This window comes from Takifugu flavidus, chromosome 9 (genome assembly GCF_003711565.1).
Source record: "Takifugu flavidus isolate HTHZ2018 chromosome 9, ASM371156v2, whole genome shotgun sequence".
Taxonomy (NCBI): domain Eukaryota; kingdom Metazoa; phylum Chordata; class Actinopteri; order Tetraodontiformes; family Tetraodontidae; genus Takifugu; species Takifugu flavidus.
Genome location: NC_079528.1, coordinates 5706831 through 5720825, shown reverse-complemented (window position 1 = coordinate 5720825; position 13995 = coordinate 5706831). Strand labels below are relative to the sequence as shown.

At 44.4% G+C, this 13995-nt stretch overlaps 1 protein-coding gene across 1 annotated transcript in view; it reads left to right on the top strand.

Moving 5' to 3' along the window:
• slit3 (slit homolog 3 (Drosophila)) overlaps window positions 1-13995 on the top strand; it is a 159240-nt gene that overhangs the window by 20248 nt on the left and 124997 nt on the right. The window contains exon 4 of the mRNA XM_057043058.1: window positions 489-560. Within this exon, the coding sequence (XP_056899038.1) occupies window positions 489-560 (72 nt within the window). The remainder of the gene's footprint in view (window positions 1-488; window positions 561-13995) is intronic.

Here is a 13995-nt window from a genome sequence, read left to right as displayed (position 1 = left end):
ATTTGTAAAAATAGGGTTACGCACTTCTAAAAACCATCATGGAACAGTAATTTCATTGGGTAGCAGAGCAGCTAAAAAGGGAAGAAAAGTGAATTGCACTGGAAAAATATTTATCTTGCTGAGAACGTCTGTCACTGGGGATTACAGGAGGACATTAAGATCCCAAACTTGTTCCCCTGGTCGAATCCCATGCAGGGATAAGAGTGATAGCTGGCTTCAGCGAGCTCAGAGTGTGATAACCTGTGACTCACGCACAGAGCAAACACAGCGGGATGACCTGCAGGTCACATGATCAGGGAGCCAGGCCGGCTTGAGGCTTACCTTTTGATCCGTGGATCTGCTGACCTCAGAAAGTGGCGCTGTTGCCTCTTTGTGATAGCTGAGTCAGCACAAATGGACAAATTTGACCACTGTTTGAGTGTGTGTGTGTGTGCCATGTTTACTGAGATGATTTAAGTGTCTTTTCTTCCCGTGTTTCTTCCCCACAGTCGTCTGAACAGGAACAAACTCCAGGTCCTCCCAGAGCTTCTCTTCCAGTCCAACCCCAAACTGGGACGGCTGTGAGTACACCTTTCTTATATTTCCATCCTTCCATCCAGAGCTCTCACTCTCCCTGCCACTTTCCATCTCCTCTGATGTGTTACGTGATCCATCCGAATGCACGGCCACGGTGCTGTGTCAGAACTTTTATCGGGGTTGAGGGTTCAAATCCCTCGCCGTGGTGACACAGTGCTGCTCTATGCTGCTGCGGGGAGGTGAAAAAGAGTGCGTGTCAGCATCGCTGCGCCCGATTTTTAAGAGGTGAAAGGGCGCCTGGAGTGAGTGTTTTGCTTGGACCCGTGAGGAATTTTTATTCAGAAACACAAGTTTCCCATAGTGTAAGAGCAGGTCATGCTGATGGAGAGAAGACTCCCACTTGCTCTTTTCACTCTCTTTCCTCTCTCCCTCGTTTCTTTCTTCTTCCCTCTCAGGTTTTCTATTTGTTTTATCCTCGGAGAATCCCAGCCAGCTGAGGTTGAAGGTTGAAACACCTACATTTTATAGCTGTTTTCATTGGGCTGCCTTCAAGTCCAATGCTTTCATTTGACCGCTTGCGACTGCAATAGTGTGCATTCTTGTGCACGTATATGTTTAATCTATAAGAGCAGTTGTGCCTGGACCTTATTGATATAAGTGATCTGAGGGTATTGGGACACGCTTGGACAGGGCTTCTGCACATTAAACTTCTCACTTTTCTCACTTTTTCCAGCCTACATTTCAAATAAGAGGCACACATTATGTTGTTTAAAAAAGTCTTAAATGTACAAAGCATTAATTGAATCAAATTGATTTTAAACTGATTGCCGACTGGTGGATTAATTGCATTTACCGGTAATGCATGCTGTGTGTGGAGATGTAGGTTTTGTTTTGAGCTTTTCCCAAGATGGGATTGTAAAAACTTCCATTTCTACGTATGAATAAAAGAAGGGCGTGTTTCGGTCATGGTGATGGGTGATATACTGCTGCGCAGATGACAGAAAAATTTTACGGCTGGAAGCAAATTGTCATTTACATCAACTGTGGCTTCCTGGATCACACGCAGTCAGAAACCCCTGGTGAACGGCGGGGACACCCACAGTGACGGATGCACACACACGCGCGCTCAGTCACACGTGCACACACGCTTTCCGACCATATTTAGTCATATTTCTCAGACTTTGTCCTGCTTTTCATGAGTGACAGTCTTATTACTTCCACTAGCTGGCTTACTATTCCATAAAACCTCTAATTGGTCTCGATAGCTTTTATTTATTACTGGTTAAATACGGATCTCTTGGAGCTCTTAAAGAACTCAAAAATAGAGTGGAAAAGGTGACTGTGATCCAAACTTAACATTATAAATCTCATTTTCTTCATATCCCTGCTTTCCCATCAGCACAATCTAAATTACAGTGTCTGCAGTTTCATCCTGCTCTTTATTTTCCCCTCTATTTTTCACTTTTCCTGTTATTTTTTTTCTTCAAATTTCAGCTCTTTTTCGGCGCTGTCCATGCTGTACTTTTCTGGCAATTAAGGGAGTGGTGGGAATGTAAATAGCAAGGCATTAAAATAAGAGAAAGTGTGTCAGAGGAGGAAGAACGCAGGTAGAATGACAGCAGAAACGCCTGGAAGCATTAAAGAGGGAGTAACAGCAGGAGGGGAAGGGAGAGGAGACGGGGGGTTGGTGGTGGCTTTGAGTTTGGGTTCGTAACCTTCCTCTCTGTCAGCCTCAGTTAGGTATTAAATGATGGCAGTGTGATAGGAATTACCTCTTAACCCTCCCATTAAAACTCTGCGGTCTGAGGTTTGGAGACAGGAGGAGGGAGAAGGAACTGGCGAACATTTAGGGAAAATAGGCAGAGTTGGATGTCCTGTTCCGTGGGGGGTTAGGGGCCCCACTAGATAAAGACGAGAGGTACCAGAGCAGATAATAGTTTTAACCAGAGTCGGCTGAGGTTGACGCGGCATGAAAATCGTAAATGTGTGTACCAAACGCAGATGGTGAGCGTCTGACAAAGACTGATGGGGAGGGAGGTGCCGTAGGTCATGTGAAGGAGGATGGATGGAAGGATACTAGTGGAGGGTGAAGTGAATGGGTAAATGGATGGAGAGATTGCGGTCCGTGACCCCGCTAGTTGCCCTGTGGAGCGGAAATGCGAGAAAACAGAGATAGGGTTGGAGCGATAGATGGATCAGGGAATGGAGTCTGTGGGTTTCAGTGTGTGCAGTCTGTGGTTCGACCCCCTGCCCCCCCTCCCCCGTAATTTCAGAGACTGTGGTCTCATAGCACATGCACCCACACGCACTCTAAACTCAAAAATACATTTTCTCGTAAAACAATAAATTTCTGATGGCTCTGACGGAAAATCGCGTAGCGCTGGCGAGCCAGCTCTTTTGCATCAGCGCCCGTTAGTCAGCCTCCGCGGGAATCGGTGACGGGATCGCAACTTTTAACACCAGCTCAGCCAAAACACGTGACGTCTGTACATCCTTGGAACAGCCGTGGAACCTCCTCCAATCCCCGGTACTCTCTGACCTTTTAATAGTGTTCTGTGACTTTTAGCAACTGCAGCTGCATTAAAGGTCAACCATGCCAGACGCGCATGTGTGTGTGTGTGTGTGTGTGGGTGGGAAATTATTCCAGTGTTTAACATTAGTTAGTGGAGAATCCCAAGTTACTGGTCACCAAAACTGTGAATGCAGTAGTTTCCCTGTGTAAACTGACTGATGGCTGCCCGCTTCCTGTCTAGAAACGGAGGCTAGCCCTCATCCTGTTATCTTTTCTTTCCTCTCCGTGCACATGCCTGTTGAAGTGCTACGTGCAGGGCCCCCATGTTTCACGCAGCACTTGTGATCCTCCTGGAGCGGCTTCTTCCCATTTACAGAAGCTCCGGTTACAGCCGATTGGATGGCATGAGGGGAGAGGTCCGTGGAGAAGGAGGGATAAAAATGAAAGTAATGTCAAGGATGACAGACATTTCCTCTGTTGCTTCATTACTTCAGCGGGGCCCTCAGATGCTGAGGGTTACGTAACGGGAGACGCTGAACATTGATGGATCTGGAAATGAGACGTGCCGCAAATGCTACTTACAAAGAGACTGATGCTCCACAATATACTTAAAATGCTGAGTGCAACCCTCAAAGGTCACATTAGAGAAATGACACAACGAGAAAAAAAAGGTTCTGTGGGAGTTTTTAGTCCAGGATGCATTTGAAAATAAATTTTAGTCAGTGTTTGCCCTTTCCAGGGCTATAGTAGAAACATTTAAAAAAAAAGATAAAACATTCTATTACCCATGTGGTTGGAGCACTGGCTTTGATTAAACATGTTAGAAGACAAATAATTTGCCCAGAAACCTAAATAAATCTGCACTGGCCACTGCAGCTAAATTGATAAACTTGGCAACATAAGGAAAGAGCCTGCTGCCTTTAATACCTACTAATAGAATCATCCTGTTACAAATGAAAAAGTAGTAGAAATAATAAACACACCTGCGCTGAGTCCGTCGGGCCCATTTCTTTTCCTTAATGCTGCTGCTTTGCTCCTCACAGCAGGGACACCAGCAGCCAAACAGTAAGCCAAAAAGGTTATTTAAAGGGCTTAATGGAAGAATGTTTCCTATCTGGAGGGTTGCTGAAGAATGTTATGCACGCAAACTATGGACAAGTCGGGATAACAGCATTAGAGTTTTTCCTTAAAAATTGGAGCTTTCAAGTATTAGATTACGAGGAGGAGGACGAGCTGGATGAAGGATGAACGTGGAAGGCTGCCAGCGGTAGTCCCTGCGCCGATGCACGCTTGGTAATGAGACGTACTTCGCAGCACCGCTAGGTTACCTCTGGAGCGACGCACTTAACCTCCGCATGCTTCAGTGAGGCTCCCAGATGTGGAAGTGTGGACGTCACCCTCATCTGGCGGTAGAGGCACAACAGCGTTTTACTGGTTTAGTGGAAAAGAGGCTGAACTGAGTGAGAGGGGCAAGGGAAGGCTGCGGGGGAGGGGCGGCGGGGGTCATTTGAGATGTCTTTTCCTCCTTATTAAGTTAATGGAGAAAGATGAGGAGGTTGGCTTTAATCTTGGCTAATTGTCCATTTAGAGGAGACTGCTGTAGTTTACCTGCTGGAATGTTATGGTTAGTGTTACAGGAAGTGGGTGTACTCTCTGTGAACACTGATTGGCTGTGACAGACAAGGTGTCAGTGGCGATTGGGGGGGGGGGGTATGGCACGGATCGGCGAGAGGTGAATGTTAGCAGTCTGAGATAATGAGTGTGTCTTCTCCATAGACTGTACTAATTCATTTAAGGTATCTAATGTTAGGCAGTGATTGGCCAGGTGAGCTTAAACTCAAAAACCTGATACAACTTATTCTTTTCCAGGGTCGACTGTGCAGAAATCTCTTGCAAACCCCTATTTTGTCTTTTTTTTCCACTTACAAACCCACAAACCCACACTAACCAGAGCAAACAGTGTGTGTTTGTATTGTGTCAGCTATTGTAGGTTCTTGTTGTCTTGACACTCGGCCTCAGGTCCTTCGTTTGGCTTTCACGCCACTGGGGGTTGTGAGAAACAAATATGTCTCACACACACACATGCACAGAATCTCTCTTGGAGACCAAAGGTGCTGGAAACTGATTTGCGGGTGTGCCTGTGTGGGTTGTATTTTTACTAAAACGCTCACCCCTGACACATTTCTCTAATAATCTAATATGACATATTAGCAAAAACATGGCAATGCAGCTGCACCAGCCTCCTGACCGAGGACACATGTTGCACCCCAGGACCCAAAACATGTCAGATTTTTGAGGTTGTAGTGGGTGTTCTGGCGAGAAACTACACCAGGTTATACATGTGAGCCCCAGGATGGAGCTGCACCAGGGGGCCCAGACACCCTTATATTCAAGAAAGAGCAGACTTTGATGGGAGGAACCTTCCCAAACTGCCCCTCTTAAATGCCTGCGTAGTGGATTGTGTGTTTCCCATACCGGGATCATTCCCTACATACTTTAGTTCACACCCATAAACAAGAAAAATGAAAACAGAAAGTGGCAATCTTGCGTTTAACCCTTTAAGCAACTCTTATGTATGCTGACACCTGAAATTAGAAGTGAAGCAGCAGGTCTTGACAAAAGTACAGAAGGACCAAGTCCAATTGTTGGGTTCAAACTTGTTTATCTGTTCCTAAATGGATCCATCCTTGTTTGAGCTGGCTAACATATTTACAGATGTCGCTTACATACCTCTCCCTTCAATGTTATTGTTACTCAAATTGCTGCAACATGTGGAAAACTGTGTTATTTCTTATCTAAAACGTAATTACTACTTTTGTTCCCTTTCTTTCTTTGTACAGGGTTCAGTGGACGTGGATGTATATATTTGTACGTCCCTTCTTGTGTTTGGGCTTCTAATGAAAGTTTAAGGACAACATAGTTTATCCTCATATGACTGAAGTCTCAGTAAAAGATACTGCACCTCTGGATGAATTCATCACAAGGGCACTTTTAAAAGCTCGTCTCTCCGCTAGCCAGCATGCTAAGATGCTATAGGGCTTCATTATATAAAGTATTTGCCCTAAAACCGCGAAAAGTCTCCACAAAAAAGCAAAGGCGAGCGTTTCAATAGGCACGAGTGCAACTTAATCCACTTGACCACTATTCCTCCTGTGTGTCTTTGGGATTGGAATTGAGATTGCATTTTATTTTGCATAGCTATGCTTTTAATGTATAAGTAATTTATGGGAGGTGTTTGTGTGGCCAGTTTGTGTGCTTGTATAGACGGTATTTAATGCTGATTGTGTGTACACAGATCAGTAATCACTGCCTCTGCATATTTTCTTCTGTGTTTGCATACGTCCTTCCTTTGTTTGTGCTTTTCTTAGTGTATATGCATGTCTGGGTGCTGTGTGTGCGCTCTGGTTTGTCTGTCTGTCTGTGCGAGTAGTGGAGGGAGAAACACACTTGATATGTATCCAAATACACTGAGACAATGTTTGTTTAATCACAATTTGGGTTTACACGAGAGCACTAATGGAAAACAGACTGGGCTCACTGGCAGGCTGGATAGGAGAGAGGAAAAGATGAATGTGGAGGTGTCTGAGCAATAAAAGAGGGCTGAACGTCCACCCGAGTGACAGGTGAGGACAGGAGACGGGTCACTCAGATGGTTTTGTTCAGTGCTTCCATAATTTCCCGTCTTGCACTCTGGTGATCTGGCCCTGATTTAAATTGCTTTATTTTCCATAAATCAGGATTGATAAACAACATTTGGCCAACTTGTGGGCATATTTGTGTATAAACGCGTTGACGTCACAGGCACACAGTCCATCTCTGACAAAACTCAAACCACCAATCAAATGCGATGCCCCTCCATAATTAGATTTAAGCGTATATGATGATAAAGGATACTTTTTTTTCCCCTTAGTGGAGTGCTCAGATTCTCCAAACCACTTGTTTAAATCTGTTTTCATAGTTTTCTGGGCAGCAAATTGAATTAGAAGACTTGCAGTGCAGCGAGTTCCAACTGATATTCAGTGACCATCACAGCAGGACTGTTTAAAACCTTCCCTGAACGAAACTTCCCACAACGTTGTCTCATGTGTTTCAGCAGTTCGATCTAATTCCAGACTATTAATCAAGCTGTAAAAAAGTCTAATTTTACAAGCCGCCGCTTTTGGCTTTCAGAATGTTGCAACCTGAACTTTATTGTAATTACTGTTGGGGTATCATGTTAATGATATTTTTTAGAAGAATTATATACTCCTTTAATAAAAAAAGTCATTTGTGTCCCACCTCTCAAAAAAAGAGGAAAGAAAGAGTCAAGAGGAGCAGTATTTCATAGGTGCAGTACCTCTGCGGGTCTTGGGGGGCAGTGTTGAGCAGCGTAGCTAATACTCTATTTGGCATCATTTGTAAGCGTAAATGCCATAGTAGCATGTTGTGAAAGTAAGAAATGCATTGTGACTATACTTCTGACGTGTTTATATGACCGATACTTTAAAATACCAGGACTTTGTCAGCCGTAAGCTGCATCGTGTAATGCTAACATGCTTATCTGGTCCCAGGGCTCTTTGTTATTGGATGTGTTTTCCTTAGAGCGAAAGTCAGTGTGTGCGTTTGTGTGTAATATTTTGACTTTGTGGGAGGTCTGCATGGTTACAGCTTTATTTGTTGACCATTATTATGGCTACAGGGTACATGGCTGGAACTGGCTAATGTCGCACACATGGGCAGACACATGTAGGTGTCTGGAGACTCATACTTTCTGTGTTCCGAGCTACAAACGTGTGCATGTGTGTGTGCATGTCAGGCTTGTGATTTATTCTGTTTAAGCAAAGGGTGATTGTTACAAATGGGCTTAAACTGTTGGCGTAATCACCGTCAAGCATCCACGGAATGACCCACAAACACTCTCTGTACTAACTGTCACACACACAAACACAGCAAGAAAAACGCTACACACTGTGGAGACGCACAAACAAACACAGACCAGTTCAGTTGCTTTGCTGCTTCCTCCGTCTGGCCTCCCATAAAACACATCAGAACAGCGTCGCAAAGCCTTCTGAAGCACTATCGATAAAAATGGACTTTCAAATAAATCCCCCGAAGAACAGCTAACAGGGTTTATACGACGTCTTCAGCTCCTCTCAGAAATTAATAAACAGATAAATCAAAAGAATCAGTAATTTATGGTCTGACGAGCTTGCATCTGCGTAAACACTGAAATAAAAATTCCACTCGAATGCTTTGGAAATACATATTTCACAGTGCGACCAAATCTCGGCCGGTCTGTTTGTCGTTACATGGCAGTGGCGTAACGCGCTGGCGTTGAAAACACTAACACGGTCTCAGAGGCTGGAGGCTTTCACGTCATCCGTGCACCGCTGCCGATGAGTCAATAGCATCAAAAGCAAACATTAGCCGCTTCGTACAACATCAAAAAATATTCTCCGCATTGAGACTGAAATGTTAAACAAATAAAAAATGCCCACCGCCACGAAGGCTGGCAGCGCTAACCCGAAGTCGGCGGCTACCCTGGCGATTTGGCTGGAAGTTCGCTGGATTCCTTTATGGTACAAATTACAGAGGTGGGTGCCGGAGTTCTCCGAGTTCAAATTTCAGTGGAAGTTAATAGATTAAGGACGTTTGGATGTGAGGGCACAGATCTCCTCCAAAGTGAATTTACTTGCATAGGAAATTGTGTAGGAGCTCTGTGACTGGAGAGCCAAGGATCCTTTCTGCGGAGCTAAACAGTGGGGATGATGGGAAATGTGATCTGTACTTCAGAAACATTTCTCTTAACAGCGCCGCTGATGCGTGACAGAGGCACTGCCAATTTTCATGATTATATCAAGCCTCACAGCTCAATTGACAAATGCAGTGTTACACAAACCTGCTGTGTAATATAACCTATAAATCATAATGAGACAGCACCTCACCTCAGAGGTATTACAATTACATACGATAAACGCTAATATAGTAGAGTAACAGACCCCTTTACCGCACAGTCATATGTATAGTTTACATGTATGTCATACAAATACATAAAACTATGCTGAAATCTTAGAAACCTGTGTCATTATTACACATCAATAACGTTATTATATCATGTCCCAGGCAGGCCAATAAAGACCAACATTAAATTTACAGTCATTCATTGACAGATTGTGGCTCCTGCCTTAGAGAAATACCAGGATTTAAGGTGAAGAGGGAAGGCGAAGGACACTTAGGAAGGGTTTAATGTTTGGATAAGGGTGAGGAGAATGAAGATGGGAAAAATGAAAGACTCAGCAGAAGTGGAGAGACGGTCGGCCACATGAATGAGGTGAGAGGAGATTGAAACAAGCCTCCTATAAATACTGAACACCACAAAGCCACTTAAAAACCTGTAGGATATATTTACACATCACACACAAATACACACATGCACACTTTTTCTGTTTTTGTGTGCAGAGAGAAGTTGGGTTATTATGTAATAGCCGGATGTCTACGTGTTGAACTTTACGTTTTGACCTTTTGACACCTTTGTTTTAGTTTTATAGGTCTAAAAATAGGCTTGTCTACACACAAGATATCTCAATGCAGCTAAACTTAAGACATTATGTACGAAATATCTTCAGCCACATCTACCAATGTCACCTAGAAAACAGAGTTATTTCTGAAGGAACATTTTTAAAAAGTGACGCAAGCAACAGGGATGTAGTTATTTTTAGGAAGACAGATAATTAAAGAGTGTAAAGAGGCCCGGCGGTTTATGTATATTGTAAAGTTACGAAGATGAGGCTTTATCATGCTTGGCTTCAGCTCTACTCTCATGGCTGAACGTGTGTGCAGGGTCACACGTGTGAACCGTGGTATTAGCTGAATTGTTTGTGCTAGTGCGCTCCAAACAAGCAACGCAGGAATTTCTGTGTTTAAACAACGAAATGTGAAACCATGAAATTATCCCCGGGCCTCCATTTTCCCTTTCCCCTTATCGCCGTTTCTTTATTTGAATTGCACCAGTGTGTTTATTTGTGGCGTTTGTGGACTCGGAGCATCTGCTTCTGCGTTAGCTTACGTGCAGACATGCTGTGGGCAGGTATGTTTTACTGCACGGATTTAAAGATGAGCAGCATCTTTCTCTTTAGTCAAACCCTCGCTTGAGGCGATGTAATATGCATGTTTTCGTACAGGTGTGTGTACAGCTTTGTAAAGACCCCCCCCCTCTAAAATAAGGTGCATATTTTAGAACTCATGCCCAGATTGGAGGGAACACTCTGCACACATTGTTCTCTGCAAACTTGTCATCCTTAATTTTGGTCACTTTAACAAGCGCAGCCTCACGCTTGCGGTGTAACCTCGTGGCCTTGAGTCTCGGCTTCATTTTATAAGGCCACCACGACACCACAGCCTCCCCAGCACAAACAATAGAATCTCTGCTCATTCAGCCATCATAGATGAGTTGTGTAGCTGTTGAAAAGTTGCACGCCACACGCATGTGTTTAAAAGGCATCTATCAAACAAGTACATGTGCACCTTTCACTGTGAGACTGAGGCTGAAGCTATAATGACGTCCCCCTCGGGTTAATGTTGTGTCATTTTTGAAATTCAACCTCACTGTGGTGAGACGCATCAGTGCTCACGTGCAGCCAACAATAGCTGGTTGAGGAGATGAGAGGAATTCGGTCTCACATCCCTCATTCAGGATATTTATCTGAGGCAAAGGTCACCTCGGCTGCCATTAAAGATCATTCACCTGAATGGAAGAATTCTAAAATAGTTTCGGAGTGCAGCTTAATGCAAACCCCAGCAGGAAAAGCCACTCGGGTCCAAACCCAGGTGGGCAGTGAGATTTGATAACGCACATCTCCAAATGGAAAATAAGAAGTCCAGGAAGCGTCTGCTCCTGCAGCAGCACATCTAATCTAACAGCGAAGGCACAAACCTTTGCTGACAACTTAAACAATATTAAAACTGTATATTTAGGCGTTGTTTCCCGGCCCCATATGCAGTTGTATAAATTAATACAGCCGACATCCGTCCTCCTGCAACTGGTCTGTATGGGGGGACAGTGAAAAACACACCGTCCTCTCCTGAATACACCTGCCCCATGATGCATTTTAGAACCCCTTCTGCTCCAAACTCACACTGACTCACATCATATTGCATAAATCGAGAGATATGTGACAGGAATAGAACCCCCTATGAAGCACGGCTTTGAGCCCATATCAGGGTTTTCTTTTCCTGTTTTTTCTGTCAAAACCGTGACCACACATTCCTCCTTATTATATTTTTGCTTTTAAAAAATGCTGACCGCTGTTCCCAACACTGACAGAAGACAAATAAACTGTGAAGATATGGACGCGTACCAAGAACAGACGAAAGAAGGAAGAAAGAAAAGTCTAACTGCATATGCAGATCAGATTAAAGGATAAAGAAAATCCATTTTAATAGGACCTCAAGGGCATGAGCATGGAAATAACAGCCACTGTTTTCCAAACCTGCATCTCTCCCTTGTTGCAAATGTGTTTAAAGAACTAGAACTGGAGAACTGTCCATCCTTTTGAACTGAAGGCTGTTTTGGCTTAAATCGCCTGTTAATCCATGTAAATATGCACATTTTTGCTGAGAGAGGACCAAAGTGACAGAGACCCGGAGAACGACAGGGTGCAACAACCAGAGAACACGGACAAGAACAAATAAGCAGGTTGGTGGGACAAGAGGAGGAAATGGCATCCAGCGTGTGGGCCATAAAAAAAGCAAAAGAAAGATCAAGACCCACCGAAAGGCAGAACAAATAAATGCTGGCACCATTTAGCGTCAGCATGAGACCGAGCTAAATAAACAGCAACAAGCATCAGGTGGCGCTGAATGCTACTGAAGTCCACACCACCCACCGCCTGGAGGCCACTTTTATGTGGTCACTGGAGGGATGATATCACTGCAGACGGCTTCTTGGCTACGTGTCGTTGTGTGCAACAGGCTCTTCCTCTCCAGCTCTGAGGTTTATTGCCCTGATTCACAACAGATTCTTCCAAACAAACAGAATTTATCGGAAGCAGCTCCCCACATGACATTTTATTCATCCGAAAACACATGTGGCCGTAGCAGAACAAGGCCGCTATTCCTTCTTTTTTCCCCCCCGGTTTTCAATTATTGAATTAAGGTTGTTGTTTTTGACCTCTTTTCGTTCAGTGGAAATGAGGCAGTTTTCTGGTGTAACACCGATGGCGCCGCATGCACCAAGAAGGCCGTGAAGAGGTCAAAGCCGTTACGGCGGAAGGCGATCAGCGAGTCGCTCGCGTCACTTTTTCTATCGCACTGTACAGGAAGCAAAGTCAATCCTGGTTCTGTCTCTCTTCAAGCTGACATGGTGTCTGGTCTTTACAAGGTGCTGGACATGCTGCTGAGGAGCTGTTGGCCGACAAGAGCATGAGCATGCCCACACACACACACACGTGCTCACACACCACACACTCATAAAGCCATTTATACCACCTCGCTGACAAGGTGCTCCCTGATCCTCCAGTCACACACACTTTAATAGTGCATGTGTGTGTGTACGGGACACTGACATGACTTGCCAGCCACAGGCAGATCACATGTGTGTCAGTTTTGGTGCTAGATTGCGCATGCATTCCTAGCCAGTGACATCACCACACACTTCAAAAAGTGCGTGCCAAGCCCCGTTAACTAGTCCCTATAATTAAACACCAGAAAACATAGAACAGTTGTACACTTGCTTTTCCTACTTAGATTTGCTGCATGTAGGTCAGTCGTGTATGTTTATCTCTCTTTTTATTTTCCTCTCATCTTCACGCATTCTCGCTCGCTGTCTTTTTTTAAAAAAAATTTTGCCCTCTGCCTGGCATACTTGACATTTCTTTTGTATTTACTGTGAGTGATGCGAGTAAGACACACATGTGGCTTTAATCGCTCTGTCTTTGTAGTGTTATGGAGCACAAACACAGACAGGGGCACATATGGATGCACAACCTCAGGAATCTGCCGCACATGTGGTCATATTGTTTTATAAACACTGTCCGACCTGTTGTAGGAAATAAAAGTTATGTGCGTGCGTGTGTTTGTCTTGTGTCTGTAAAAAGCCTATTTCTCCATATCGAGGAAGCAGCGAACATTTAATCCGGTTTTATTTAAACACCTTCAGTTCCTGTTACACTTATTTGATCCTCCCAACAAGGTCATCTGCGCTTAGACTGATTATAAAGCGACCCCGTAAATCACGACGAGCTCGGCTTTTCTGTCACCTTGACCAAATCAGCCAATCAATCAGACCGTGGCAGCCTGAGATCAGACGCCTCCTCAGCACAGATTTGTTCGATAGGCGCCAGCAATCAGACAGTCAGAGAAGGACAGAAAGTCAAGCGGCGTCATTGACGCCGATATCTCGCAAACACAAAGGTTTGTGGGAAGAATGGGGGGGTGGATTTAACACTGCTGGCGTCCAGACAGAGACCGCAGAGATTCCAGAGATTTATGTGTCTCCGTATGTATGGATAGAATATAGTAGGGTACATTTGGTCTGGCTTCCCTGTGTGCTCTCCTTACTTATTGTGTATGTGGAGGAGATGGCATCCAATAATGTTGTGACTCGCTGTCTTCCTGAGGTGTTGTGTATTTTAATTTGCAGCGTGATTTGAACGCACAGATGCACACACAGCCACACACTCCTTCCTGGTATCCTGTGGACCCACCACATGCATTTGGATTACTTATGAAATGATGGGAAAATGGCTTTCTAACACAAACACACACCGACTTCGCATATTAGCCAAATGAAAAGTGTGCGTGCGTGTTTGCATGAGTCATGTCTTCTGTGAAATGCGGGAGACCTGCACTCATCATCCTCCATTTTTCATATCGTGCGCACAAACATGATCTCCTGCTTGTCCGTAAATGTTGAGTCAACTGGAATGTCGCTGCCGTCCCCGTCCAGGAGTCGGTTTTCTCTGTTTTTGTTCTCGCTTCGATTTCTCTTA